General features: G+C 46.0%; 1 protein-coding gene across 1 annotated transcript in view; it reads left to right on the top strand.

Moving 5' to 3' along the window:
* Positions 1 to 24: 24 nt before the first annotated feature.
* CLNK (cytokine dependent hematopoietic cell linker) overlaps positions 25 to 24,959 on the top strand; it is a 123,116-nt gene continuing 98,181 nt past the window's right edge. Inside the window, exons 1-3 of the mRNA XM_055587425.1 lie at positions 25 to 50; positions 10,944 to 11,015; positions 24,850 to 24,878. Of these exons, the coding sequence (XP_055443400.1) occupies positions 25 to 50; positions 10,944 to 11,015; positions 24,850 to 24,878 (127 nt within the window). The remainder of the gene's footprint in view (positions 51 to 10,943; positions 11,016 to 24,849; positions 24,879 to 24,959) is intronic.

Here is a 24,959-nt window from a genome sequence, read left to right as displayed (position 1 = left end):
GGATAGAGTGAGGGCTTAGGGAACATGGCTGCCACCAGCCAAGATGGAAAGTGAGCTCCATTCTAGCTCATGAAGGATATAGCACATCTGTCCAGATACTTTGGGGAAAGATGAGTGGAAAAGATGGCATCTCTGCTGGGCCCAGCAGATCAAGAATTTGATGTTGTGGAGATGTTAGAAAGAGAAGAGAAAGAGGGAGAAATGAATCACAGGCAGGGGAGACCACATGAATGGAGAAATTGTCAATGTGCTGTGTTTCAGCCTAGCCAGAGGTTCGGTTTGCCTGGAATGTTGGTTTGTAAAACAAAACAGAGAGTTGAAATGATGGCTGAGACAAAATTGGCAGACAATCTTTGAGTAGAAAGGGACGGATGTCAAGGAGAACAGTTAAGGGGTCCAGATGAAAGATCAGGGGAGATTCCACGAGGACAGGACCCTTAAGCTAATTCACTGTGCCACCAAGTTCTCAAGTTCTGTTAGGTATGCCCACCCCTCTTATGCCATGGTTTTTAGGACTTTGCCATATACTTTCAGCTGCTTATGAAGCAAGACTCTTATCCCCTCTGTTTAATGCAGGAGCAGCAAAGTGTGCAGAATATATGCAGTAATGAGGCTTCAGGAAACATACCCACCCATCCTACTCTGATCATACGCATGGCACAACCATAACCAGGCTGTGGTTAAGTAACATGGTTGAAATAACACAATGAAGCAGTAAAATAGCTAGGGCCTGAACCCTAACCCTAAAGTCACAGGGCCAAACTCTCTTTCCACTCCAGCTGTCTGTCCCCAAAATTAGCATCCAGAGTTGCAGCTAAAACTTCATAAATGGAAGACACTGGACAGGACAGACAGAAGGCAATGCCCCCAGTGCTGAAGCTGCTTTGAAATATAAGTCTGTCTTGTATCTGGGCTCTTCCCTCACTTTCTGCTACACACGTACTGTCAGGCAGGGCAGAGATATCTCCGAATTGTGTACTGTGATCTCCTGGTGTGCACAGACAGAAGGAGATACAGGACCTTACCGCATTCCTGTCTCTGAGCAGTGTTTGAAACAATGCCTTATCATCAATATCTGCTTCCCAGCAAATGTAGCCTCCTGTGAGAAGCTAGTGTGTGTGTGCGTGATCTTCTTCTCTAAGATCCTTTGCCAATTTTGAATGGGGAGGCTGCGTGAGCTTGAGAAAATTGGCCCTGGGTAAATAGATTCAAATTCAAACTTTAAAAGAAAAAAAAGTCTGTATGTTCTTCAGCTTTTCTGGGTTCAGCAGTGCAAGCGCATAAAAGGTATCCATCATCCCAGCTATGGCATATCAAATTTGCAAGAGCCTGGGCTTTGCTCAGATACTCGGGATGGGTGAGGGGGCCGGGGTGGGGGGGGCAGTGTTGAACATTTCCTAAGCTTAGAAGAAGCTATGCACAGGAATATACAACTCAACGGAAGTTTGTGCATATCACCCATGTGCCCTAAAGACCAAATGGAATGAACAAAATAGGAAACTCTAGTTCAGAAAAAGTTGTTTGTGATGACTCATGCAGTGACTATTTTAAGAAAATTAGAAGTATAGCATTGTGCTGCAAAAAATAATTACAATGGCCCCTCACATGCAAGAGCAAAGATTCAGAGAACCAGTCTGTTCTGACTTGCTGGTGTCTTCTGGAATTAGCTGAAAAACTTTTGAGAACTGGCCTGACATTTTCAGGAGTCATGGAAGGTTATAAAACAGAGAGCAGGAAGAGTCTAGCTGATTCGGCTTGTAGGTTTGTCAAATACCTTCTGGATGCCAGTAATTAGTGTCACATCTACTCACACTTCCACACTTAGTTCAGTTCAGTTTAGTCACTCAGTCGTGTCTGACTCTTTGTGACCCCATGAATCGCAGCACGCCAGGCCTCCCTGTCTATCACCAACTCCCGGAGTTCACCCAAACTCACGTCCATCGAGACGGTGATGCCATCCAGCCATCTCATCCTCTGTCATCCCCTTCTCCTCCTGCCCCCAATTCCTCCCAGCATCAGAGTCTTTTCCAATGAGTCAACTATTAAATGGGGCAGACAGACACTAAAGTGCCCCCCAGTTACCTCTTCACCTGGTACTTGCATCCCTCCCTGTGTAATCCACTCCCTCTTAATTGTGAGCAAGGCCTGTGATCACCTGTAAACAACAGGATATGGCAAAATTGACAAGATGTCATTTCTGTGATGACATTATGTGTGATTGCAACTTCCCTCTTGTCTGCTTGATTTACACATTTTGATAAAGCACGTGGCTATATGAGGGAGGCCCAGGTGGCAAGGAACTGAAGGCATCTTCTTACCCACATACACCAAGGAAGCAAGGCTCTCAGTCCAACAGGCCATAGAAACTGTTGAACCTTCCAACAATCCCATGTGCTTAGAACCATGTAGAGCCTTTCCCAGTTGAGCTTTCAGAGGAGACCCCAATTCTGGCTGACACTTTGATTGCAGCCTCAGCAGAGACCATGAAACAGAGGACCCAGCAAAGTCATGCCTGGATTCCTGACCCACAAAAGTTCTGAGATAATAGCATTTTGGCCTGGATGAAAATTTTTTATTATCAACTGCCCTTCTTGGTCCCCCTGGTTGTCCAACTCTGCTATTCCTTGCTTGTTGGAGTAAGAATTGAACCCTAGATAATAAAAATGATTACCAACATACAATCAATATGTGAGGGAGTTATTATAACTCCCCCTTCCTTGGGTATAAAATGGGGATGATGAGATAAACTGCTGACTTCTTCTGTTGGCAGAAACAGATTCAAATTCTGATGGAATACAAATGAGTGCTCTTAACATCTGTGTCCACACCACACCACACCACATCCTGTAGAGACCAGCATCTCTCTGACTTGCTTCCCCACTCCTTCCTAGGGGATGCCCTACCCTCAGGATCATCCTGCCCTGGGCCCCATCCTTCCTTCCCCCACCGCCCCCTGCTTCCATTCTCTAATGAAAACTATAGTCAAGACCTATGTTGAGCTTGGGACCTCAGACTCTCTAGAGTCTGAATCCAATGTGACACTGTACTAGACTTTCAGAGTCTCTCCCTCTCAACTTCCTTTGGGAATTGTCCCAGTTGAATAGAGTTGCCTCACCTGGAGCAGCCTGCATCCACCATCTGGTTCATCCAGGAGTACAAAGGCCTGGCCCCGCTGCCACAACTCAGGATAGTTCTGAAGGGCCCTGGTGCCAATCTCGGAGCACAGCCCAACCGTTCCCCCTTCCAAATTCTGCTTCCTTCCCTGCCCTCCACAGCGACTGATGCCAGGATCTCACCCTGATGGACTTCCTGCATCATCGTCTCCATCTCAGTGTTTCCTCAGGAGCCTTTGCGTGCATGTATGCGTGCTAAGTCACTTCAGTCGTGTCTGACTCTGTGCAACCCCATGAACTATAGCCTACCAGACTCTTCTGTTCATGGGATTGTCCAGGCTAGAATGCTGGAGTGGGTTGCCATGCCCTCCTCCGGGGGATCTTCCCAACCCCAGGATCGAACCTGCATCTCTTATGTCTCCTGCATTGGCAGGCAGGTTATTTACCACTAGGACCACTTGGGAAGCCCCGTCAGAAGCCTGAGGAGAAGGAACATGAGCTGAACACAAGATGAGGAAATTTAACAGGGTTGGAGATAGGCTTGGACTGGACTCTTAGGGTTGTGCTGAGCATCACTGACCAGTAAGTTGTAAATCTTATCAAAGTTTAGGGCTGTTGTTATTAGCATGATAATTATAGCATTATACATTATTATTATTCATGATCTTGGAGTCAGCAATCCAGCTGCATGGCCCTTAAAAGAGAATTAAGGCATAGGGAAAATTTATGTGATTTCTCAGAAATCTGCACGCTCATTGGCAGTGTAATGAGAAGCTTCTGGAAAAAGCTAAACTTGCTCTCAGTACTTATTAAGAGAAGGTCATTTCACAGAAGAGGAAATGGTAGCTTTTCATCTGTGCAGGTCAAACTGTACCTGCCATCTTGGGTGTACCTGGGAATACTGGTAAAGGTGAAAAATTAGAGGAAAATGGCCAGGAAAGCTTGAAGCAGGCATCTGCCCCAAAATAGGTTGCTCTGCCTCACTCTCCATCAGTCTGGAAAATGCTGTACATCCTCAGTCATTGAGCTTACCAGGTGGTACTAGTGGTAAAGAACCTGCCTGCCAATGCAGGAGATGTGAGAGATTTGGGTTCTATCCGTAGATCAGGAAGATCCCCTGGAAATGGAAATGGCAACCCACTCCAGTACTCTTGCCTGGAGAATCCCATGGACAGAGGAGCCTGGCAGGCTACAGTTTATGGGGTCACAAGGAGTTGGACACAACTGAAGTGACTTTGCATGCACCTCATCCATCAGTCTGTGGAAGCCTTCCTTGACTACCCCCTCACTTAAAGATGTTCCCATTTATTTCTTTTTCCTTCTAGACTATATGCATTTTTATCATTACACTTCTTGTTTTGTCCTGCTGGAGATTTGGGTCTTATTTATTTTCTGTACTTTAGGATGGGTTGGGTTACATATTCTGTGTATTGAGTTCTCTAGGGCTATAGTGGGAGAAGGCAATGGTAACCCACTCCAGTACTCTTGCCTGGAAAATCCCATGGACGGAGAAGCCTGGTGGGCTGCAGTCCATGGGGTTGTGAAGAGTCGGACACGACTGAGTGACTTCACTTTCACTTTTCACTTTCATGCATTGGAGGAGGAAATGGCAACCCACTCCAGTGTTCTTGCCTGGAGAATCCCAGGGATGGCAGAGCCTGGTGGGCTGCAGTCTATGGGGTCACACAGAGTCGGACACGACTGAAGCGACTTAGCAGCAACAGCAGCAGGGCTATAGTGGCTTAAATCAACCTTGGGGTTTAAAACAACAGAAAGGTATTCTCTCACTGTTCTGGAGCCCAGAAGACTGAAATCAATCCCGAGGGCTGTGTCTCCCCTGAAGCCTCTAGCGTAGGATCCTTCCTTTCTTCCTCCAGCTTTGGGTGCTCCAGAAGCTCCTTGACTTGTGGCAGCATCACCCCAATCTCTGTCTCCATCTTCCCGTGGGATGGCACATGCCCTTCTCTTGTGTGTCTTCTATGGTCTTCTTTTCTATGAAAACCTGTCCTTAGACACGGTATGTGTGCACATGCTCAGTAGCTTCAGCCGTGTCTGACTCTTTGTGACCCCATGAACTGTAGCCCGCCAGGCTCCTCTGTCCATGGGATTCTCCAGGCAAGAATACTGGAGTGGGTTGCCATGCACCCCTCCAGGGGATCCTCATGACCCAGAGATCAAACCTGTGTCTCCTGCATCTCCTGCATTGCAGGCAGTTTCTCTATCCACTGAGCCACCTGAGAAGCCTAACTTTGAATATAAGGCCACCCTAATCCAGAACAATTTCATCTCAAGATCTCACCTTAATTACATTACCAAAGACCCTCTTCTCAAATAATTCGGTTTTGATAGATACATCTTTCTGTAGACACACCCTTCAACATACTACAGTCAGTATATACTGATTCAACTATGCAGAACTGACTTCTGTTAGATCTACCTGAAAAGTCCTTAGTCCTGAGAAGAGAGAGGGTAAGAAAGGGATGGAACAAGAAGACATGTGAAGGAGGACTGGATGAGTTTTGCCAACTAACCACTCAGGAGGGAGGTGCCAAGGAGGAAAAGGAAAGCAAAAATAGCCAAAAAGTGTAAAACCAGAAGTGATAAGTGGATAGATAAGTAGAGAACCTGGCTCCTGAGAGGTGATATGCTCTTTCTCAGCAGAGGACAAGGTGATTACAAGAACAATTAATTGGCTCACCCACTGGCACTCTGTACCTCAGTTTCCCCACAAGCCTATGGCACTTCCCCTTTTTTTGGGATGTGCTGAGTTCACTGTTCAGTAAACTAACCTGTGTTACTTCCCTGGGGGGCACTTGATGAGGATCAGAGATAAGCAATAGATCAGTCGTTTAAAAGTGCTCACTGGATTTCTTTTACTATGTGGATGAGGCAGGCTGAACGGCCCACAGGAAGGACAGCTGGTCTTGGATGTTTGAGGTCTTGAAAATGGTGCATAACTACCTACACTGCTGCCATATACAGAATCATCAACGCAGGCTCACAAATGCCAAGGCCGATTTGTGGCAACGTTGACTGTCTCCTTCAAAGCTCAGTTATCAGTGTCTCCTTCAAAGCTCAGTTATCAGTTTAATGCAAAGCCAACAGTTTTGACCTGGTATGATAAACATTCTTAAATGATATTTTCTGTGATATACTGAGACTTTATAATTCTTTCATCATGGTACATTTTTTTTTTTAATGTGTTCCTAAAACCTGGAACCCTAAGGAATGATTTGAGCCAGAAAGAGCTGGTGGAGAGGAAAACTGTGGGGTGGGACATTGTGGTTCTCCTTGTGATTAGCAAGCAAAACTCAATTCCAAATAACTGGAAAGGGAGAGGGAGCAAGGGAGAGAACCTCTTCTAATGTTAAAGCTTCTATTATTCTCTGTTCTTTTTATGTGTTTTAAAAACAAATAAACTTAACTGCTCACTGTCCAGGTTCAGTTCAGTTCAGTTCAGTTCAGTTGGTCAGTCATGTCCAATTCTTTGCATCCCCATGGACTGCAGCATACCAGGCCTCCCTATCCTTCACCAACTCCCGGAGTTTACCCAAACTTATGTCCATTGAGTCGGTGATGCTATCCAACAACCTCACCCTCTGTTGTCCCCTTCTCCTTCCACCTTCAATCTTTCCCAGCATCAGGGTCTTTTCAGATGAGTCAGTTATTTGCATCAAGTGGCCAAAGTATTGGAGTTTCAGCTTCAACATCAATCCTTCCAATGTATATTTAGGACTGATTTCCTTTAGGATGGATTGCTTGGATCTCCTTGCAGTCCAAGGACTCTCAAGAGTCTTCTCCAACACCACAGTTCAAAAGCACCAATTCTTCGGTGCTCAGCTTTCTTTATAGTCCAACTCTCACATCCATATATGATTACTGAAAAAATCATAGCCTTGACTAGATGGACCTTCGATGGCTGTTAACTTGCCAGCTTTGTTCATCTGTTAAATAATCTGTTGTGGGAAGGGCAGCACCACCTCCTCATCCTTTGTACCCCCCTACCCCCATTCATTCTCGATCCTGTTCCTTAGTGGGTCTCAGAGGGGCCTCACCCTGAGTATCAGGCAGCTACACACCCTGGCTCCCCCAGGGGGAGGGTGCATGTAGCACATACTTGGCAGATTAGAGACCTGGTGTGGAGCACTGGCTGGGCCATCAACCAGCTTGGTGACCTTGAATCAGATCCCCTCCACTCTCAAGGTCCCTGTTCCCTCATCAGTAGCAAAAAGCTGAGAAGGATGCCTGCCCAACTTAGGTTACTTAGGTTAACTGCCCTGCTGAGGGTTACTGTAAAGATGAAATAAAAAAGAGCTTGAGTTAAACTCTCTTCGTAAAGTAAAAAAGCAAAAGTAGATTCTCTGGAAAAGTCAGAGGAAGCTCTCAGGCTGTTGGGTTCTTGGGGATCCCAGGAAGAGGTTGAGAAAATTCCCAGAACCCCGCCCCCTCCCCCATATTCTCCTAAAATTGAACTGGTTAAAGCCATTTCAGCAAATGTTACCCTGGCTGTCAGAGCACAGAAATGTTGCCCATACCTTAGAGATGTAATGAAACCTAAGGTCTCCTCAGTGCAGGGACACATCAGAAGTTGCCTGGTATCAGAGAGACCTAAAAGACCCTACACAATAGAGTGAGTGGTCACTATTGTGTAAAAGTCCAGAAGGGCAGGGCATTCGTTTATCTATTTATTATTAATGCATCATTTCATATCTTAAAAACATTCCTGAGGGCACAGCTGAGGTCAGCTAGTCCTTGTGCTGGGAGAGAAAATATTCACAGGATATGCGTCTTCTCACAAAAATCCTCTACTCTAGGGGAACACGAACACCTGAACAGGCACACGTACACAGCAATATGATAAAAATATGATTGTTTATCTACTTGTTCATGGTCTGTCTCCCGATAACCATAAAAGATTCACTAGGAAGGCTTCATGTGTCTTCTTAACAACTTCATCCCATTGCCGGGCACAAAAGAGATCTGATATCTACAATATCTCTTAATATTGTGTTGAGTTAATGAATAAATGGATTCATGAACAAATGAATGAATGGTAGAACAGAGACATACCAAAAATTCTAAAATGTTCTAAGAGGAAGCAGCACAGAAAACCTCACAAAGATCTAATGTTTGAACTAAGCCTTGAAGACTGGAAACTATTATTGCAGGAAAGACACAGTTCTGACTCCATACGAAAACTGTTTCTTGCTTTTGGAAGTGTTTGACTTGCTTTTCATTGCTTTTGTTATTGTAATCATACATGGTGTCCTGCCTCAGAAAATCCTGCCCCTCTGCCTGATTGTTAACTAAAGTGTCTTTGTTCAGGACCCTGTCCACCTGTGGATGTCAGGAAGGAAGAATTATCACACCCCCTGTCCTAGGATTGCCTTTCTAAGAGATATTTGCAAGATTAATGGCCTTTTAACTTCGTTTCCTCACTGCCCCCCATCTCTGTTCTATAAAAGAAACTGGCATCCAGACTGCAATAAGATGGTTATTTTGAGACACTAGTCTGCCATCTTCTTGGCAGTAAGCTCTCCAGATGAAGTATTCCTTGCTTCAACACCTAGTCTCTGATTCACTGGCCTGTCATGTGGCAAGCAGGGACAATGTTGCGGGCCTGGTCAGAGAGCAGGGCTAGCAGGAAATAAGAATACAAATAATACAAATTGTATCCAAGGCCCCTGGAGCAGGGATCCTGGTAAAGGCTGTGGACTCGGTCCTGTGAAATGGAGGAGGGGTGGGGATTTCAAGTAGAGGTCACTTGGTTATATTCTGCCAGTTAAAAAGATGGTTGTTCTCATTGCAGTTTGGTGGGTGGATTGGAGCCCAGGAAGCTAGAGGGCTGACACTGGAGTCCAGGCTGGAGAGAATGAAGGCAGAGCTAAGACTAGGTATCATTTAAAGGATTGAAGAGAGATGTTTGGGACTCAGTTTCTAGGATCTGGTAACAAATTGTGGAGATGGTGAGGATGGAGAGGACAAGGGAAGGAAGACTCAAGGTGAGTGCGCAAATAATTGTTTGGAAGTTCTGTTAATAATGGGGCCGTTCACTAGGAAAGGGCCTGAGTCAGCTGGGGGTGACCAGTTAAAAAATTCCAGAAGGTAGATGTTTATGTCCAGAGCTTAGAAATGAAGTCAGAATGCAGATAAAGATTTATGAATCGAGCTTTCACCCAGATAAATAAAAAACAATGAAATAATAAAATGTATTGAACATAAAATAATACAATAATGAAACAACTGTGTAATTGCGGAATAACAAAAACTGGAAAATAATGGAATCATCCATTATCTTTCTAGATGATCAATTTACACAGTGACAAAATATATTCAAACAACTCACTACATTTTTAATTTATTGTGTTGCAGTTAATAGGCTATACAAAAAATCCTAGATGGATATTTCTCTGTCTCTGTCTGATTTTACTCAGTATAACAATCTCTAGTTCCATCCATAGTACAGGGAACTCTGCTTAATGTTATGTGACAGCCTGGATGGGAGGGGAGTTTTGGGGAGAATGGATACGTACACATGTATGACTGAGTCACTCTGCTGTGTGCCTGAAACTATCACAACATTGTTAATCGACCGTACTCCAATATAGAAAAAAAGTTTAAAAACATCCTGGCTGGAGAGAGAGCCTCAAGTTATCTTTCAGCATGTCCTGTACAATCAGGCACAGTCCCAAGCCCTGGACATGCAGTCTCCTGCAGTCTCTGCCCTCATGCAGATGGCGGTTCCTCAGCGTCACAGTCGTGAATACAACCTATACGTTAAGTCGAAGAACAGCTAAAACTCAGGCGAGTGCTAGAAGGGGTCTGTCTCAGAGGAGAAAGGAGGTTTCTCTGATGAAATGACAGGTGAACTGAACTCAGAAGCTTGAGTTTGATGCAGGGGAAGAAAGTGTTTGAGAAAGAGGGACCAGTCCCTGGAAGAGCCCTGGGGGAGGGAGGAGAGGAAAATATAAGGTCCTAGAAGAAGCAGGTGTGGCCCAAGTGGAGAGAATCGGGAGGGCAAGCAGGTCAGAGGAGCTACCCTGGTAGCTGCCAAGGAGCATTTGTGGAGGAAGGGATCATCCGTTAACGTCTAATAGAGCTCACAAAATGCCTGCGAGAAAAATGAAAGTATATTAAACTTGGCTAATGAAATGAACTAGAGATTCTTTATGATAGAGAATGCCTTACTGAATTTGAACAAATTAACTCAATTTAAAATTAGTTAATCTCTTCATAGAAAATAGCATTGCAAAGTCCCTAAATTATACAGGAGTTCAGTGCATATTATTTGGATCTGAGTTGCTATTCCTAAGTCATCTTCCTCCCTACCCCTGATGATGTTTGCTAGTTTTGGTAGAATTCAGCCAACATAGGAAAGCATGTAGGACATTTCCTGGCCTGCAGGCACTGTCCTTGTTTGACAGCCTCCCCTTAACCGGGTGGCATCCGCGTGATTCTTTTTGCTGTACAGAGCAATGTTATGGAAATTCAGGGACCTTAGGGAGGACACCACTTGACCACGCTGATGTGAGAAAGCCCACGTCTTCATCCAGTTAGGGGCACTTATTCTACCCCAGGCTATTGCTCCTTGTAAAATAAAGCTCTTACATTTTTTTTTTTTTTAAAGTATATTTTCAAGTAATTGGATTATCTTAAGTCCAGATTTTGTTTAACTCCACTGGAAATGCAAAGAGAGATTTGGAATTACGTGTGAGACATTAATTACTTACATCTGACTGAGTGGTTATTTCTATGAATGAATGCACTTAATTAATTTTTCCCCTCACTTCTTGCTATTTCCTGACGATAATCTATTTTCTTTCATCACAGGGGCAATAGAAAAATAGCCAAAGAAGGAGCCAGTGATTTGAAATTCCAGAACTTCGCTCTGCTGAAAAATAGGTCAGAATATTTCTTTGTTCATGAGTAAAGGAGTAAAACTTTTGATGCTGTGGCAAATAAGCTGACCAGCACACACACGCACACACACACACACACACACACATCGTTAATGGGATAGACTTATATTGCTCTCAGTGATCTTAGATGTTACAGGGAGACCGAGATCTAGAACAAGAAGGGACTTGACATAGGTTGAACTTCCAGACTGCCAGCATGTATGTAATGGAGGTGTTGGTTATGGGAGAGGGACGCAGTAGGAGTTTGGGGTTAGCAGATGTAAGCTATTATATACAGGATGGATAGACAAGGTCCCACTGTACAGCACAAGGAAGTAGAGTCACTATCCTGTGATAAACCATAATGGAAAGGAATATAAAAAAGAAGTATATATATATCACACACACATGCATATATATGTATATATGTATATATATATATATATATGCATGTGTGTGTGATAAGTCACTTTGGTCATGTCTGTCTCTTTGTAGCCCCATAGACTCCTCTGTCCATGGGATTCTCCTGGGAAGAATACTGGAGTGGGTTGCTATTTCCTACTCCAGGGGGTCTTCAGAACCCAGAGACAAAACTGCATCTCTTACATCTTCATTGGCAGGCGAGTTCTTTACCACTAGAGCTACGTGGGAACCCCCCTATACACACACACACACACACACACACACACATATATAACTGAATCACTTTGTTGTACAGCAGTAATTTACAAACATTGTAATACAACTATAATTCCATTAAAAAAATCAAAGATTATATGTAAGGTAAAACAGCCAATAAGAAAACTTAAAAATTTTTAAAAAGCACCACCCAGGCATCCATAGCATTTCAGACCAGGGCTATTTCCACCGCTCACCTGGGTCTCTAAACAGCCCAAGAGACAGCCTTTGAGCGGAAAGCTTGCATCCTTCAGCTGCTGAATGATTTAAGTGATGAATCATGGGAGGATCTGGCCATGAGTTCACAGCCAGGTCTCAGAAGTGAGGAGACTAGAGGGAGCCATATGCCCACTTGGTTTCTTTTCTTTTTATTTCAATTGAGTGAAACATTTACGAGCAATTACGGCATTAGGACAGGCTCTTGAAAATGCTGAAATGAGAGCCAGAGTCCTGTCTCCAAGGGGCTCGCAGCCAAGTCTGAGAGCTCAGAAGGAGGGCCACTCGATTAAATGAGTGACAAGGGACCAATTGTGAAGCCAGCTCTAGCCCTGTGTTGAGCCAGGTCTGATTCTGAGCAATGCCTCATTGCCCAGAAGGGTTGTAGGCCTGCCTGCCCCTAGCCAGGGCCCCTCCCCAAGCCCTGCCAGGCTGTCTGTATACCTAAAGGAACCCAAGGCTTTCCAGGTGTCATACCAACACTTGCATCCCAGCGAACTTCAACTCAAGCCAACCTTCAAACATCCGTTCAGTTCCTACTAAGTGCCAGACACTGGAAGTGTTCTTGGCATGCTAAGATGTGCTTGAAGTAATATTTTCCCTAAGCAGAGTGAATGCATGCCTGTAAAACAGAATACTTGAAATATTTTCAAGGCTGCATTAAGCAAAGGAAAATTTGTGGCTGTTCTCAGACTTCTTCAGTGTTTACATTCAACACATTTGAATAATGCCTTTTAAGTCAATATTTCTGATTTCCTTACAATAGCAAGAGATGGGAGATGGACGGGTTAGAAGTCTTCCTTCAAATGGAGATGGTTGCAGCAATTACATACCTCAAAGTAATATTTACAGTTACATTTGCAAAAGAGGGAGAGCAGTGCTTTTTTCCGAAGCAAATTATTTCAGGATGTGTCATAGCATGCTCGAGATATATTAAAAAGAGCAACAGACGATGTTTCTGCAACCTGTTCCAAACCATTTATAAACCCAAATTAAAAAAAAAAAAAAAAAACTCCTATATACATACAAATCTTTGTACCACTGCATATTTTATAATGAAAGTATTATATGAATATAAATTAGTATCTGAGATCTATAAATCAAATCAAAATGTCTAAAAACTACAGATTTGGATCTACCATCATACTTTCAGAACTAGTAAATGGATGCTTTCATTCTCCACTCAAATGATCATTATCAGCGTCTGGTGATGATGCAGTAAGGGCAGTGCTACATATGGGCAGGACCAAAGGACAGAATTGGTTCTGCTCCCTAGCTGAGTGACCTCACTCAAACAAGCCCCTTTCCATTTCAATGCCTTACTTCTTTTAGAAATGGTAGTTGGAAACAAGAGCAGACTGAATTAACTGGCGGTCAGGTGCTTAGAACTCCCACACTTTCACTGCTGAGGGCCCAGTTCAGTCCATGGTTGGGGAAATAAGATCCCACAAGCTGTGTGATGCAACATGAAAAAAAAAAAGAAAAGCAAGAGTAGACTGTCTTACCCACCATCAATCCCCTGGATATAAGATAGTGCTTGTGTTTGGGGAATAACTGCTTGACCTCTGCAGCATGCCTGGAACACAGTAGGTTCTCAATATATAACAAAGGCCAACAGGCACTGAGTGCTCACCACAGGCTAGGTGTTATTTTAAGAGCTTATACGCCAAGAAAGGTAAATATCATATGAAATCGCTTGTATGTGGAATCTAAAAAACTGGTACAAATGAACCTATTTGTAAACAGAAATCAAGTCACAGAAAACAGAAAACACGCTAATGGTTACCAAGGGGGAAAGAGAGGGAGATAAATTGGGAGACTGGGGTTGACATATACACACTACTATATATAAATAGGGGCTTCCTAGGTGGCACTCGGAGAAGGCAATGGCACCCCACTCCAATACTCTTGCCTGGAAAATCCCATGGATGGAGGAGCCTGGTAGGCTTCAGTCCATGGGGTCGCTAAGAGTCGGGCATGACTGAGTGACTTCACTTTCACTTTTCACTTTCATGCATTGGAGAAGGAAATGGCAACCCACTCCAGTGTTCTTGCCTGGAGAATCCCATGGACAGGGGAGCCTGGCAGGCTACAGTTCATAGGGTCTCAAAGGGTCGGACACGACTGAAACAACTTAGCATGGCACTCACAGCACATATATAAATAGAAAGCTAATAAGGACCTACTGTATAGCACAGGGAACTCTACTCAGTACTCTGTAATGACCTATATAGGAGTAGAATCTTAAAAAGGGATTGGATGTATATATGTGTATAACTGACTCAGTGGTGGTGGTTGGTGGTTTAGTCGCTAAGTCGTGTCCAACTCTGCAACCCCAAAGACTATAGCCTGCCAGGCCCCTCTGTCCGTGGGATTCTCCAGACAAGAATACTGGAGTGGATTGCCATTTCCTTCTCCAGGGGATCTTCCAGGCCCAGGGATCAAACCCAGGTCTCCTGCAATGCAGGGAGACTCTTCACTGACTAAGCAATGGGTCCTTGCCAGTAACATTGTAAATCAACTATACTCCAATTTTTAAAAATGAAAATAAAAAATCTCAATAGGTAGTGTCTCACTGCAGCCTAGCAGTCACATTCTCACTAAGAGAAGAACACAGGCTGGAGACGGTGAATAACTTCCCTGAGGCTGAGGTGTATAGCAAACAATAGGCCTGAGTAGGATAAATATTACCAATCTCTGAAGCAACCCTGGCTCTGCATCGCTGACCTCGTGACTGCCATCCCTCAGTTAGGTGTTGGGGTCAACTCCAGCAACAGGCACAGAAGGGCTGTCCTCCCCCACCCACCCCATACCCAAACATGCATGGACCTCCTGGTAGCATACAAGGGAAAAAGCAAAGCTCGGTGCTGGGGTTTCACAAAGGTGATACCGCCCAGGAGACTATCCAAGAGAAACACAGGATCACATACCTGTCCATTACCCGTGACCTGTCCACAAGACTGAGACGAATGTTTTCTAGAACAGCCCGTGGAATCTACCTGGCAGAGTCTTCAACACCCACCACATTCCCATGTGGGCAGAAACAGAAGCACCATCACTGATGTTTTCCAATGGAGTCCAAACTTTAATCAGTAGCTGAATGCCTAACAAGTACCAGACTCTCCATAAAAGAAACGTCAGCGTTTACTCCTCTGAAGCAGGTATTGAGTTGGCCAAAAAGTTTGGGAAGATGTCACAGAGAAACCCCAATGAACTTTTTGGCCAACCCACTGTGATCATTCCCATTTAACAGATGAGGAAAGAAAGCCTGAGAGAGGCGCCGCATCTTGGTCACAGCCACAGAGCCGGTAACTGGTAAGAGCTGGATCTGGATTCAGAGTCTGACTTCAAATCCAGGGCCTGTTCTGGGTTCTAAGTTTTCTGTTCCTGTGAGTCTCAAACCTACCCTTGTCAAGACTCCACTATGAAGAAGGAGCACATGTCCTGAGAAAGGACATCCACACCCACAATCACGAAGCCTCCAGCGGCGATTCTTCAAGCTGACATGTCCTGAGAAGGACATCCCCAATCACGAAGATTCCTAGCGGCGATTCTTAGAGCTGGTCCCTGGACCAACAGTATCAGCATATCTGGGAGCTGCTTGGAAGTGTAGGTCCTCAGCCCCACCACTGAATCAGACACTTGGGTTTTAAAGTCTGAGCACCTGGATTAAACAAGCCCTCCCAGTGATGATGACGGCTGGGCATGTTTGAGAACCTCGACATCAAACATTGTTACCAAGAGTGCAAGCTTTGGAGCTGGAGTAAGAGGCCTCTGGGCTCAGCCCTCTCAACTAGGTAAACGAGATGGAAGGAAGAAGATGTAAGATAGGGGTGCGGGAGGGTGGAATGGAAATGGGAGAGAACTCAGTCCTCACCTTTGAGAGATCTCTGCCCTGGGGACAAGAAAAATCAAAGATGAGGAAGACAAAGTCCCTGCCTCAAGATGCTCAGCCTCTGGTGGAAAGAAACAAAAAGGCCGGTGTCACAGAACACAAGACACTGGGCCCCATGCGGCAGCCGAAGTATACGCAGGCCCTGTGAGCTCGGGAGGTGGCAAGGACTGGGAGCCAGAGGGCTTTCTCAAGCCCACTTTCTAGGGAGAAGCAAAGCCAAGGCTCACACTCCAAGTGCAAGGTTCTGTTTCCATCCCCATTCCTGACGAGGCCATTCCTAACAGCGTCACTCACGTTTCCCACATTCATACTCTGCCCAATGCATCACCTCACTGTCTAGGGATTTTTCTCTCCCACCATTAATACCTGCAGCAATAGCCAACTCCAGGGGACCAGGTGGAGCTGGCTGTCAATTCTCAGGCCCCAGGAGGCCGGTCCTCAGGGAGCCGGCTTCCCTGTTCCATTCAGTGCACTGGGAGGCCCCCTGCCGGCTGTCCTTGCCAGGCACCCCTGAGATCACAGCTCAGCTCGGGATGGGCGGCCAAGGCTGTAGGTCTGCGCTTGGCTTCCCTGGTTTTCCCCTTCCTGTTCTTCAACCGCTCTGAGTATCTGCGGCGCCGAGAGAGATGTTAAGAATCACTTCTATTCCCTCTGGTCCCCTCACTGTGCAGAAAGTGTCCTTCCTAAAGATTCCCCCAAGCTGAGAGCTTTACAGAGGGTGCCAGGAGCTTTCAGAGGATGCATGGGAAAGTGTGCTGCCCCCCAGCTCTCATCCGCAAGGAGCTCCTGCGTCAGCTCCTATGTGGAAGATGCTCAATAAACACGGCTGAATGGAATAAGAAGAGTGGAAAGGAGGTGGATAAAGTCAGGATGCCCCAGGATGCTACGAGCTTTTACTCCTCCCAGCACCTGGCAGAGACTGGATCCTGAAATAGGTGATAAAAGAAACTTTTCACAGAGCAAGAAGGATGGAAAAACAAAAAGAGAGAGAAGGGAATTTCCTGGCAGTTCAGTGGTTAGGACTTGGCACTTTCACTGCCGAGGGCCTGAGTTCTATCCCTGGTCCAGGAACTGAGATCCCACAGGCTAGGCTGCACAGCCGAAAAAGAGAGCCAGAGAAACAGGGAGAGATGGCAGAACAAACGGGATAGGGACAGAGAGCGTGTGGAGGGTGGAGGGGATGGTAGATTCAGGCGTTGCTCTGCCCACTGGAGCTAAAGTCGGCCTGGCAAAGTACAGCGCTCTGTACTGCTCACTCGTCTGCTGTATGACCATCAAACTGCCAAATGAATTTATTTTCCTCTTTCAATATTTGTCAAGAGCTTAGATAGCAAATATGGAAGGGATTGTAGCTCACAGGACATGCTTTCTGTCCCCAAAGAACTTACAGTCTAGTTGAGGAAAAAAGGAAAAGTGAAATTTAATATGAGATTTATGTAAGAAGTTAATAACTATACACTGCTTTGAGCTACACAAAGTGTTCAGTTAGAGCTAGAAGGGCTGACACAGAAGCTCAGAGGAGGGAAGGCTCTGGGACCCTGGTAGGGTAGGATGCCGAGGGGGTGAGAGTCAGACTAGGCTGCCCCCAGCCAAGAGTGTGGTGGGGGCTATGAGCGTTTCACAGTTCAGAATGAGATCAAACACTGGCAGTGTCTTTCTGGGGATCACTTCAGGGAGTTGCTTCCTCCCAAATATTTTTCCGTAAAAACAAAATAGAAAAGAGAAGATTCTTAGACCTAGTCAAGGATATCTTTCACAAAAAAAATGAATCCATAATCCTCCTAATGCTGTTGGTGGGAATGTAAATTGGTACAGCCATTATGGAGAACAGTGTTGAGGTTCCCTAAAAACTAAAAATAGAGCTACCATATGATCCAGAAATCCCACTCCTGGGCATACAACCAAAAAGACAAAAACTCTATTTCAAAAAGATACATCCACCCCAAAGTTCACTGCAGCACTTCTTACTATTCACAACAGCCAAGACATGGAAGCAACCTACGTGTCCATCCACAGATGAATGGATAAAGGAGATGTCATATATATACAGAATGGAATATCACTTAGCCATAAAAAAGAATGAAACAATGCATTTGCAGCAACATGGATGAACCTGGAGATTATCGTATTAAGTGAAGTCAATCAGATGGAGAAGGACAAACATTATATGATATTGACTAATATGTGGGATCTGAAAAAAATGATACAGTGAACTTATTTATGAAACAGAAATAGACTCACAGACTTGGAAAACAAACTTATGTTTACCAAGGGGGTAGTGTTAGTTGGTCAGTCATGTCTGACTCTTTTGAGACTCCATGGACTATAGCCTGTCAGGCTTCTCTGTCCATGGAATTTTCCAGGCAAGAATACAGGAGTAGGTAGTCATTCTCTTCTCCAAGGGATCTTCCTGACCCAGGGATCAAACATGGGTCTCCTGCATTGTAGGTGGATTCTTTACCATCTGAGCCACCAGGGAAGCCCCACTAAGAAGGAAGGGAGGAGGGATGAATTGGGAATTGGGTATTAGCAGATATACTCTATATAAAGTAGATTAACAACATGACCTACTGTATAGCACAGGGAACTATACTCAATATCTTATAATAACCTATAGTGGAAAAGAGTCTGGAAAAGAATATATATATATATAATTGAATCATGTTTCTGTACACCTGGATCATTGTAAATCAATTATACTTCAATTTTTAAAAGAACATTTCCATCACCTGCCCCCAAAAAGGAAGGAGCCATTATTCACTTATTAAATACGAGACTTGATCTGATTCCACCTCGGTGTGAATTTCATCTGCTTCAAAGGAATAAGGAGTCGTTCCTTATTCTCCGACGTCAAATTTGTAATGAAAACTGGAACCAGTCCCTGGGCGAGGTGGGGGGCGGGGGGGCGTTGCATGCACCCATGGACCAGGTTCCTACGTGCTGGACACCCTGCATGCCTCTCTGGAGGAGGCCGAGTCTGCGTGTGGACCCAGACGTGGGCTGTGGTGGGGCTCGAGGCTGTGTCACTGCGGGGTTGTTCTCTCGCCTGTGTTTCCCTGCCGCCTGCCTCGCCGTCATCCACCCGCCCCTCCCCTCCTCTGCGCTCATTCAACAACATGCTTTTGTGCATAAGCCGCGTTCCAGGCACTCTGTTAGGCACCTGGTCTCCCCTTTAGGAGCTAAGGGCCTGGGGTAGGAAGTTTGAGAAGGGGAGTTGGGCTCCGCTCTGGTGACACAAGTGTGGGTTCCAGCGGGCAGGTGCCAGGTGATCAGAGCAGGGTTTGGGTGCCTATGTCAGGGAAGAATAAAAACCCACACTGTTGAGGCCTGTCACACCTCTTCCTGAGACTGTTACACCCCTGTCCTTCCCTCTCCACTCGGACACGTGTGCTCCGGCATCACTTTCCTGAGATGCGGCTCTGATCATCCTTTATCCTCTGCGTTAAGATGCGTCACACCACCTAGAGGTCAACACAGTCCTTCCAGCTTATCCCTCAGGTTCCCTGCCCTCCAAGCTCCCTGTGCGTTTCCACACCTCCGCCTGCATGTCTCCCTGATGCAAACCCTCCCCATCCCTCAGAGGGGTGGAGAGAAGAGGGTGGGCCCATCAGGTGGGATATACAGCACTAACATCCCATCATAGCCCTGACATTGATAGCAAGATACTGTCCAACAAGAATTGCTATGAAGTTTGAGTGAAATGAGCTCCCAACATGCTGCAGATAGAGCAGGAAGAAGGGAATGAATTTAGAAACTTGACCTCTGCCTTCACTCCTTTTTGTTTTATATTTAAAATGAGTTTTGCTGTTGTTTTTACTCATTAAATTGTGTCCAGTTCTTTTGTGACCCCATGGACTGTAGCCCACCAGGCTCCTCTGTTCATGGGATTCTCCAAGCAAGAATACTGGAGGGGCTTGCCATTTTCTTCTCCAGGGGATCTTCTCGACCCAGTGATCGAAGCCGCATCTCCTGCATTGGCAGGCAGATTTTTTTTTACCATTGAGCTACCAGGAAGCTCCTAAAATGAGTTTAAAAAGTGAAAGTTGCTCAGTCATGTCTGTTTTCTTTGCAACCCCATGGACTATACACTCCATGAAATCGTCCAGGCCAGAATACTGGAGGGGATCTTCCCAACCCAGGGATCAAACCCAGGTCTAGGTGGAGTCTTTACCAGCTGAGCCACCAAGGAATCCCAAGAATACTGGAGTGGGTAGCCTAACCCTTCTCCAGCGGATCCTCCTGACCCAGGAATTGAACCAGGATCTCCTGCATTGCAGGCAGATTCTTTACCACCAGAGCTACTAGAGGTAGTGACTATTAAAAAAAATCAGTCATTTTCCCCCAAATCAGAGAATTTTATTCTAAAGTAATCTTTCTATTTCAGGAGCAGAGCTTTCAGTGAGGTATGGAGCTGAGCCAGTTAATCCTGGAGGTTTGGGAGAGGGGATGAAATCACCCCAACCAATTCCCAGGGGGTTTGCTGCCGCATTCTGGACCAGTGGCAGGTGCCTGGGGAGACCCAGAGGGGCCCACCAGACTCGAGAGGGTGATGAGGAATTAATCTCCAAGCCAGAAGCCTCACCCTGGAGACAGGACCAAGTCCCATCTCTATGGGACCAGAACAACGCACCATCCAAACTCTGTTCCCATGGATAAGACAACATGCATGCACCCTGCCCGCTCCATCAGACCCAGTTCTCCCAGGCAGCAAGGGGTGAAGGGGGGAGGAGTTTAATCTAGTACCCTCGAAAAATTAAAAATGATTAAACCTTTTAAATTATTAAGAAGTATTAAAAATTCAAACTAACTCAGAAATCAAACATCTTCATTTGTAATGAGCCTTAAATATTGAAAACCACGAACCTCTGGAGGCCAGCTTTGTTCACTCTATACCCCATGAACTGCCCTGCCCACCATGTGGACACCTGCCTGTCCAAGCAGAAATAGAGAGGGACAGCTGCTTTCCTCAGGGCCCAGATACCAAAAGGAGCAGGAGGGTCAGGAGGGCAGAGGGGTGACTGCCAAGCGACACACCATCCAGCTGCGGCCTGTTCACACGTGGCCACGTGATGGATGCTGTTGACGAAAGCAAGCCAGGGAGCATCCTTGTCATTCCCTGGCAAGAGGCAGCTTGCTAACCATGGGCCTTGCTTGAGCACAGAGAGAATGCATCAAATCTCCAGGAAATCTGCGAGCAGCATCCTTCATTAATCACCCTAGGCTGTCAGGCTGTGAAGAGTGTTAACACAGGAGCTTTTTCAGAGTGCTTGTCAGCTGCTGGTGTTGAGACATGGTCCACACTCCAGCCAGACATACCCCTGGAGTCCAGAACGCCTCCCCAGACCCCTCCTTGCAGCCTCCCTCCCCACCCCACCCCCACCCTGGGCTTTTGGGCTCAGCTGGAATAACAACATCATTCCTGCCTGGCTGCTGCTTCCTCTGCTAATTCATCTGGCTTGCATTGACGCACAGAGGACCCTGGGGTGCACAGTCCCGGAGGATATGACATATGAATGAGCACTGTGGCTTTGGGGCCCCACCAAGAGGAGTCACCAGATAAACCACTTGCAGACGGCTTTACAATTGGGAGGAAGCTTCCAGAGGCAGGGAGCCCAGCAGGCTAAGTTGTTGCCTCAGCTGGTGAATAACAAGGCCAATCCTATCACTGCCGATGGCTTTCCGTGTCACTTTAGACACGTGACTTCTAAGTCTTAGTTGCATCTGCAAAGCAGGGAAAGCCCACAGGCCAGAGCTGAGCCCTGCTCAGTACCTGAACAGGTGTTTTTCCCTTCAGATACGCTCTTTTTAGCATCCCAAGACCTCAGTCCAGCCCCCAAGAATCTGAAACCTGCAACCACAAATTGGACATTATTTCCAACGTACTTTCAGATGTTGATGGTCTTTGAGTCTAAAAACTGGATGGGTGAGGGCTTCCCTGGTGGCTCAGTGGGAAAGAATCCACCTGCCAATGCAGGAGACACGGGTTCGATCCCTAATCTGAGAAGATCCCACATGCCACGGAGCAACCAAGCCCATACACCACAACTGTTGAGACTGTGCTCTAGAGCCGGGGAGCCACCGCTACTGAAGTCCACACGCCCTGGAGCCAATGCTCTGCAACAAGAGAAGCTACCGCAATGAAAAGGCTGGGCACGGCAACTACAGTGAAACCCCCGCTCACCACAACTAGAGAAACACTCGCTTGGCAACAAAGATCCAGAACAGCCAAAAATGAAATAAGTAAATAAATACATTTTTAAAAATAAAATAAAAATGGGGGTGAGGCTAAGATTAGACAGAGAATGAAATCATAATTTAAAACCTGAAGCTCCTCCTCCAGTCCCAGGAAGAGGGTGCCTCATCCTCAGAGTCCCCGAGTCAGGACCGCATCCTGCCTGTGCTCACGCGCTGCCGTCTGTCCATGGCCTGCCACGCCCGCATCAAGCGGCCTGTACCGTCGCAGAAATATATCATTTCCATGTCACACGTCAGGAGTTGCGACTCTGGGGAGCCCTTCGTGGCGTTAATCAAAGACCAAGATGTCAGGGAAGAGGTCATGTGTGGAAAGTGTCAAGAGAGAGCTCTCAGGCCCCAGATAAATGATCTGCTCCTTCCTGGCTGATTTACTGTTAATTTCTGCAGAATCTCGGGCAACTTGAAAGAGAGCCAAGAGCGAACCACACGGCACCTCAGGGAGTGCACAGTCCTTCCAAAGCATGACTGGCCAGCGCCTGCAGGCTAGGGCCCGGGGAGGTGGGAAGGATCTTGGGGAGGGGGGTGTCCCACAGGCTGGTGGCAATTCCTTCGATCTTGGCAGGATGGGATGAGCCATGGAGCCCCGTGAACCCCACATTTCCTCCATGAACTTGGAACAGTGGTAGCGACCCAACAGAATCGTTTGGGGCATGAACCTTGTGAGAAGAAGGCAACAGGCTGAGCTGGAGGTGGGGCTCGTGGGCTGTGATCTCCTGGTGACTACAATCTCCCAGCTTAACTCTTCTGTGCCCGGCGTCCCAGCCACCACCACCGAGACCTCATAAATATTTACACCCGGCGTGTGTTGCGATGCTCAATTAATTGCTTCTGTGACGCACTTTGAGAGCCTCAGAGAATAGGTGCCTGCAAGGACCAGGGGTTATTAAAGGCGCAAACAACGAAGCTTACCGCAGGCTCACCCTTCAGAGCTCTCATTACCCCAGGGCTTTTCAGATCATCGTCCGAAATCTAGGCAAAAGGAGCTTCCAAAAGCACACTGGGGAATGTGTCCAAGAGGGAATGTGGCGGCCAGGAGAAGACCTCATTGGTCTTCCCAGATAACTTCACCAATGAAGACATGCAAAGGCCTGAAACTATTTGGAAAAAATAAATAACAATTCATCCTCACTAGTCATCAAGGAAGTGAAACAGGTAAAAAAGAATCAAGCGGCAAATAGGAAAAGTTGTTTTAAATGGTTTTAAATGGTCGTGGATTTAACAGTGGTAAGATGTGATGAGATGATCACCCCTCACTCTGTAAACAAGAATATAGATTGAAAGATTGATGCAAACCATCTAGAAGGCACGTGAGTGATATGAAACAAGGAGCTAAGAAGATGCACATTATCATTGTCAGACACTTCCACTGCACTTGATGGAGTCTCTCCAAGGAAATACTCAGCAATCGGATTCAAAATGCAACCAGGGGTCCACAATGCAACATGATTTACAGTTTCAAAAGGGAGCAAGAGCCTAATTTCCCCCTGCAGAAATCACACAGCAGATACCCCTCACTCTGTAAACAAGAATATAGATTGAAAGATTGATGCAAACCATCCAGAAGGCATGTGAGTGATATGAAACAAGGAGCTAAGAAGACGCACATTATCATTGTCAGACACTTCCACTGCACTTGATGGAGTCTCTCCAAGGAAATACTCAGCAATCGGATTCAAAATGCAACCAGGGGTCCACAATGCAACATGATTTACAGTTTCAAAAGGGAGCAAGAGCCTAATTTCCCCCTGCAGAAATCACACAGCAGATAAATAGCATGTTTCTTAGTAACAGTTAAAGATCTACAATGCAGTTTTTATTGGAGTACAATTGCTTTACAATGTCATGTTAGTTTCTTCTATACAATGAAGGGAATCAGCTGTATGTATACATATATCACTGACTCGATAGACATGAGTCTCAGTGAACTCCGGGAGTTGGTGATGGACAGGGAGGCCTGGCATGCTGTGATTCATGGGGTCACAAAGAGTTGGACACGACTGAGCGACTGATCTGATCTGATCTGATACATATATCCTCTCCCTCTTGGTCCCCCCTCCAACCTCCCCCATCCCTCTCCTCTAGGAGAGTTTGAGCTTCCTGTGCTTTATAGCAGGGTCAACAGACTTCACCCATGGTAGTGTGTATATGTCAGTCCTAATCTCCCAATTCATCCCTGCCTCCCCTTCCTCCAGCATGGGTTCACACGTCTGTTCTCTATATCTGCAGGAGCCTATACATTCTTTAATATTATTTTTAGGCATCTATATATCAAAATGTATGCAGATATCCTCATACACACATGTGCACATATGCCTGTGAAGTGAAGTCGCTCGGTCGTGTCTGACTCTTTGCAACCCCATGGACGGTAGCCTACCAGGCTCCGCCGTCCGTGGAATTTTCCAGGCAAGAATACTGGAGTGAAAAAAAAAAAAAGAATACTGGAGTGGGCTGCCATTTCCTTCTCCAGGGCATCTTCCCAAACCAGGGATCGAACCCAGGTCTCCTGCATTGCAGACAGACACTTTACTGTCTGAGCCACCGGGGAAGCCCGTACATATGCCTGAGCCTCGCCGAAATATTACCTGTGGTGTTGACTGTTTTTTTCTAGATGCACTTCTCTGTTTTCCTAAATTCTCTATAATGAGATGTTCCTTTGGGTCTAAAACAGCACAAGCACAAAGGAAGTGCTCTATAACTTGATTTGTGACCTGCCTTCGATGACTACCTGCTCCTCTGGGGAGGACAATGAATTGAATGCAGCAGACACTTACCTTGGTTCTCTTTTCTGTCCTAGGTCATGGCCCAGAATCGACAGTGCCACAGGTAAGTCAGGGCCCCCAGGCACTGAAGCAGTGGGAATGTCAGCAGGAGTCTGTTATTCCTCCTTCCATCCTTTTTCATTTT

This window comes from Bubalus kerabau, chromosome 7 (assembly GCF_029407905.1).
Source record: "Bubalus kerabau isolate K-KA32 ecotype Philippines breed swamp buffalo chromosome 7, PCC_UOA_SB_1v2, whole genome shotgun sequence".
Classification (NCBI taxonomy): Eukaryota; Metazoa; Chordata; class Mammalia; order Artiodactyla; family Bovidae; genus Bubalus; species Bubalus kerabau.
Note: the sequence above shows the minus strand (reverse complement) of the source record. Positions and strands in the feature narration are given on the sequence as shown.